Below are 6,097 nucleotides of genomic sequence, written 5' to 3'. Positions count from 1 at the left end.
ACGGGCTTTGTGAGCATGTGCGGAATACTAGTTAGAACTGGTTTAGCAGCGCACGCGAAGTCGGAGGACGCTCGCAGCTGGTGCAGCAGCTCGGCCAACCGGCCTGCCCGCCTTTGCCACGGCCGACGAGGCTCGGTGCTGCAGAGCGCCCGCCCCCTCGCTTCCATTGGCAGCCGTCGGGGGTTGCCGTTTTCGCCCGGCCTCCTTCCCGGCTCCCCATCCCGCTCTGCCTTTGCGCGACGCGCCCGCGGCCAGCGCCCGCTCCCCTTCTCCCGCTGTGGCCGGGCGCGGCCCGGGAGGTGGGCGTGGCCGGCGCTGGGCTTTAACAACCCCGATGCTCCTCCCATTGAAAGTACATAACGGGAGCGGATGGGCTGGCTGAGTGAGTGAGTGAGGGAGGAGGGTGAGTGTGCGCCGGCGAAGCCTGTTGTGTACCGCGGCGTTTTTCTCTTACTTTGTATCTTTCTTTCAGCACCGGTCAGATCGTCGTTCTCGGCGGCCGTAGCTGCCGCTCCCTGCCCTCGCCACGGTCTGAAGCGCCACGGGGCAGGCCCAGCTGTGCCTGCCGCCCGTCCTCCGCCCCATTCTTCCTTCCTCGACCGGGACCTGTTTGTTGTTTTCTCAATGAGCAGAGCGGAATCCGGCTTTGCCCCTCTGCCGTAGCGCCATTCCTCTTTTTCCTTCCCGGGCGGAAAGAAGGCCGGTTTCTTTCGTTTCTGTCTCCCTCTCCCTCTCTCTCTCCCCGTTTTCTCGTTCTAGTCCCCCGTCCTCTTTGTGTCTCCCATGGCTTTGTGTCTGGAACTATTTAAACAATGTGAGTGTACAGAATTTTGTGGGTTTTTCTCCCTTATGGCATGCAAAAATAAGGATTGGCTGCGCAAGCGACCATGCACTGCTCGAGGTTGTGCTTTTAGTGTAATTATATGTATCCCCTTTTTTCAGTTTTTCGAGCTGTCATTTCAGTGCTTTCCGTGCGTGTGCAGATAACAATGCAATACGCTAGCTGTGTCTTGTTAAGTACCACAGAGAATTCCCCGTTTCCTGTTGGAAGTGAATGGCTTTCAGATACGAAACTGCTGGGAGTAAGTGGGCGGGCGTGGTGGGTAGCTCGCGTGTACGTAGGAAAGGGTTCTTTTTCTACTGCTTTTCCCCACCTCCTTCCTGCCGATTCTATTGCACTTTCAGCGAAATCCTGAGCTTGAGGGGCTTGCTTCGGGGGGGGGGGCGTATGAGTCCCCTCTTCCTCAGTGCATGGCTCTGTGCTTGAATGAGAATGTTGTCCCTTTTGACTCTGATATATTTAGCCTACTATTGGCATTCCAGATCATGGCAGGATATGATATCATTTTCCTATATTTATGCTGTGCCATACTAAGCATCAGTTGTGTGTGCATTTGTCTGTGCTTTGAGTGATGAAATGACACAGATTGGGGGCTAACCAGCTAGATTTGCCTTGGGAAGGCAACTGCTAGGTTTCTCAGTCATGTAAGCTGTGAAGTTTCAGCAGCATGCTTTTGGTAGGGTGACGTTTAATTTCTCTTGACCCAAACAGCAAATTTGTACAGTCATGATTATGAAAAATGCCCTCTTGGGGATTGTTGCTGAAGGTTGCCAGAAAAGATGGAAGGTAGTTTTTTTTTAATAAGCCTTGTTGACTCTTGAATCCTTTCAACCTTACACTTTGCTTAAATAGGAAGGTGTGGTATAAAACCATAACTTTTTTCCTGGTGGAACCTAACAGGACTGCATTAGAGATTCCTCCTTAAGTATTAATACACTAAGCAAATGTAAAGCAACATTAGAGTCTGAAAAAGAAATTATTGTCTAAGTGCAAAATAATATCATTTTCTAATCTATTTGACCATGATGTTGCCTTTAAGCCTTTTGCTCAGACTCTTAAGTGTTCATTAATAAATAACTGTTAGAATTGCATTTATAAGTATGTGTAGATTTGTGGGGGGAAAACCTATTCACTGTTTTCACCCACCGGAGAATTTAGTTTTCAAATACTGCTTTCCACTTCTCCTTTGCTCTACTGCCAGATATTATTCTTCATGAATAATTCTCTGAGGATATAAATGGTCCTTACACAAAGCTGCTCTTTGACATCTCTATCCAGCTTAGAATGACATAAGAATGCCTAGGGCTGTTTCTTCACGTATCTCATGAACTGGACTCTGGTCCATGAAAACTAAGATTGTAATAAATGTGTTAGTTTTTAAGCTGTCACATTTACTTCTTTGGAATTAAAAAAAAAATTCTGATCTATTTCAGTTACTGAAGGAAAACCTAACTTTATCTTCCAATTAGCCCTTTTAAAAAGTTATTTTCATCCCAAAAGCTTGTATATGTGAACTAGTTCCTGACAACTACAACTGAAGGAGTAGTAATGATCTGCTGTGTTTACAAGAATATGTCTGAAGTACTGCAGCCTCTGAACCAGTGAGCCTTTAATTGGCCAGAATCCTATGTTGCTTAGCAATTCCTGGGCTAGTTTTTCCTCATGGGAAGTTTACCAGAGGGAACAAATTGCTACATGGTGAAATGGGTCTTTGGGGAATAAAACTTCTCTGCAAGGAGCAATTTTAGAATGTGTTATGAGCCAAACAAAAATTTTAGGAAATGAGTTTATTTTCATTCTAAGGAAGAGGAAATCAGGCAGTGAGCATGAACTGGCAATTAATTCTTAAGACATGATCATTCCAGATAATGAATGCATGTCCATGTGAGCTGAGGGGGGCACTACAATTCTAGAAGTCTCTTGTATGGCAAGTGTGACCAGGCAAAAGCTTAAGTGTTCCTGTGTGAGGAAAAATTCCAGTTGGCCAGAGAACATTAACAGAGCGGAGGTATTTGTTTATTGGGATGACTCCTGTTTTCCAGTTCTGTCCCCTGCTCCTGAATTTACTCCGATGTTCAGCATCTATATCTGAAATCTGAACCCAAAAAATTATCTTATTTACATATTGACCGTGTTTACAAGGGTGATTACAAGGCTGAATGCATATCTTTGGTGTATTTAGACAGTATTCAGCTTTTATGTCCTAAACACAAAAATGCTAAATATCAGGTTCCTGAAGCTATTGGGATTTTTAAAATAGCTGCCAAAGTTCAGGCATTTGGTAGAAACAATGCACAAATTTAGTAGAACTGAAGCTAAAGGAAATGTTTTGCTAACTGCAAAACCAAGTAAATTCTCACTTGATCCAAATTTGATTCTAATTTAGCATTCCAAAGACTGTTCAGGTAACATATCAGTATCACATCAAATTCACCCTCATGTCATTGTTAGATCTCCTATTTTCGCCTTAACTAAAATTGGGAATGCCACATTACATGTCTATCCAAAAGTTCAGAATACTTGACACTGCTTTAACTACTAATAGGAATATCTTTTCTAAAAGATTAACAAATCAAATTTGAGATTCAGTGCCTGGTATTTTTCATTTGTTTTCTAACTGGTATGTGTGCTTTTAAACTAATGATGTGTTTCTTTCTCTGGCTGGGTCATGTTTGGTCAAACTTGGATTCTTGGAGAAGTGGATATGATTGTTTTCTAAATTATATACTGTATTTATGACTCTCTCAGGAAAGGCATGGGGTTAGGATAATTTTTTCCCCTGAAGTTAGACTATTTCAAAAAAGAAAGGAGTATTTAAGTTGATGTCTCTATTAATGCCAGTGTCATCACCATGTCTTTGGAATGGAACTCCCTGCATTATTAACCAACTTTTCATCACATGGGTTGGGAGTTATAGCTGCTTGATATTTTTTGAAAGGCATCTAGTTGAGAAAGCTAATATAGGAGAATTCAGAAGACAGAGAAGAATCTAAAATCCACAAAGGGTAGCCATATTAAATAATTATTAAATAAACCCTATATTTATTTTCACTGAATTATCTATTCCTTTCCAAAATGCTAACACATTAATTTTCACAATATTCCTTCCTTTAGGACATCTCACTTTTTCCATTCCTTTAAAATGTAAAACTAAAAATAGGTTCTTAGTATATAAACAAATGCCTCCAGTTTTGGAAGGATCTAGACCTGTGTAAAGTAAGCAGTAACTACAACACAAGAGGCAGGTGATTCTATTTGTTAAGTGAAGTGACTGATAACATTTTTCATCTAACCTTTCTTATGCTGGAACTGATTTTTTGTGTTTCCCAAAATTCAGCAGACTATAGGGCAAACAAGATACATGCTGTATCATATTTGATATTGGAAAACATTTCTGAACAAATGTCTGCTTAAAAAATGAAGAAAGATGGTTATTTATTTATCAGGACTTATATGCCATTCTCATCCAGCCTTTCTCAACCTTTTTACCCTGGTGGAACCCTTGAAATAATTTCCCGATCTTAGGGAACCCCTGCATTAAAAAAAGCAAAAAACCCCAAAACTTCATAATATGAATCGCTTCTAACCTACACACTCCACATTTTACAAACATTTACAATAACAGCAAAATGGCAGGCCAGTAGTTAGTAGTGGCATGTAAAAGTCCTACTACTACAAGTGTTCGCATTGTACACAAAGTTCAAAAAATAATTTTTTTTTCAATCATAGTCTCTCTTGGAACCCCAGTGACCTTTTGCGTGGACCTCCAATTGAGACTAGCTGATCTAATCTATGGAGACTCGGAGTGGCCTACAAAAACCTTTCCAGTAAGAGAATTACAAACAGTACATTTAAAAAATCAATTACATGGTATTGTCATTCTAAACTCTTGATACAGGATGATTAGAATTGATTTCTGGTATATGTACCTTTCCTTAGGGTAAAGGGTACCCTTTTGATATTAAAGAGCAAAATGAAAATAATTACAAAGAATGTGATCTGTGTAGCTTTTGGTTCAAATATCACCTCACAATTTTATTAGTTTTAAACAAGCTTCCATCACAGTCATAATAAGGATAATAATGGGCTATTTTAAAGAACTATTTTAAGAATGTAAAGTACATGAAGTGTACTTTGTTCTCTAAAACACAATGCAAGCATTAGCTTTACTAAAATGATGAGTAGACAAGTTCTCTTCAGAAAGTCTAATTTCTTTTTCCTTTGAAAGAGAAAAGTGAACCTCTGCCAAGATCCTGTTGTCTCTATAGAAGAGTGAAGAAGCTTAACTATATACCTTAGGCATTGCTGCTTATTGATCTGAATAGTGAATCATAATTTAAAGAGAACCTCTCCCAAACCACTCCAGTTTAATAAATCACACACCTGGTAGTGTTGCCCTTGTATATAGAACAAAACAGAAGAGGAATCAGTGTCAAGATAAATTCCTTTTTGGTTCTTATTCGGAGCTCTGTCAATTGCCTATTTAGAATGACAGACCAAGTAGAATATTTAACATGGGATCTAGTTTTTGCAGAAGTGGTTGACGTAATCTCTCAGTGCAGAATCCAAAGTGATACACCCTGATTCATCATATGATTGAATTTGCCTTCCTCTTGCCATCAAAGCAAAATGCTGCATATAAAACAGGTGAGTGAGAAGGGGCAACTAGGTTAGTTCTGTTTTTCCTAGTATCTTTGGAGACATTATACGGGAGGAACATTCTATTTTATTCTGGTGTTTGCCTGTGTTTGAGGACTATAGAATAGAATACCCTGGAGTACTTTTTATGTATACCCAGGTTTCTCCTGAGTCTGTTTTTTGGCTGTACCAGCTCTCCAGCAATGCATACCTTCTCTTTTTTTTCCCTCTCTCCCCCAGTCCTTTTTCACCAGGGCTCGATACCTCTTTTCCTCTCTTCTTTTTTTATTTTTTTATTTTTTGAGTGGGCTGCTACAGAATCAAATTTATTTGGGGCTTATCTTTATTTCGCCAGTGCACTTCTAGACAAGGGACAATAAGAGAGGACAGAGAAGAGACGTTGCTGATTTGGGAGGGGAAAGATATTAAATTTGAAGGTGTCCTGGGGTCCAGGACCCTGGACCTGCACTTAGTGTTGATCAGCTAGAAATCAGATACAAGGTTACCACCACTCCCACTGTTTGAGATCTGAGGAACTTCTGTTTAAAAAAGGCTGTTTCATAGCAAGAGTGGGGCCTCCTTATTTAATTGCAACAGAGCTTGCTGCTGTCATCTTGG

The 6,097-nt window shown here is 40.7% G+C and overlaps 1 protein-coding gene across 2 annotated transcripts in view; it reads left to right on the top strand.

The window, feature by feature from the left end:
* LOC103054262 (disks large-associated protein 4) overlaps nucleotides 1–6,097 on the top strand; it is a 62,353-nt gene continuing 56,256 nt past the window's right edge. Inside the window, exon 1 of one of the 2 annotated variants that reach the window (XM_088153731.1) lies at nucleotides 1–352. In XM_088153731.1, coding sequence (XP_088009857.1) covers nucleotides 16–352 — 337 coding nt within the window. In that variant the 5' untranslated portion in view covers nucleotides 1–15. Of the gene's footprint in view, nucleotides 353–479; nucleotides 815–6,097 lie in introns of those variants that run through there. The other variant, XM_007436600.4, reaches the window with a different exon arrangement.

Source organism: Python bivittatus, unplaced genomic scaffold (genome assembly GCF_059951505.1).
Source record: "Python bivittatus isolate LINGU-HERP-01145 unplaced genomic scaffold, Pbiv_v1 ctg000700_np1212, whole genome shotgun sequence".
In the NCBI taxonomy this organism is placed as follows: Eukaryota; Metazoa; Chordata; class Lepidosauria; order Squamata; family Pythonidae; genus Python; species Python bivittatus.
This window is presented reverse-complemented; position numbering and strand designations above follow the sequence as displayed.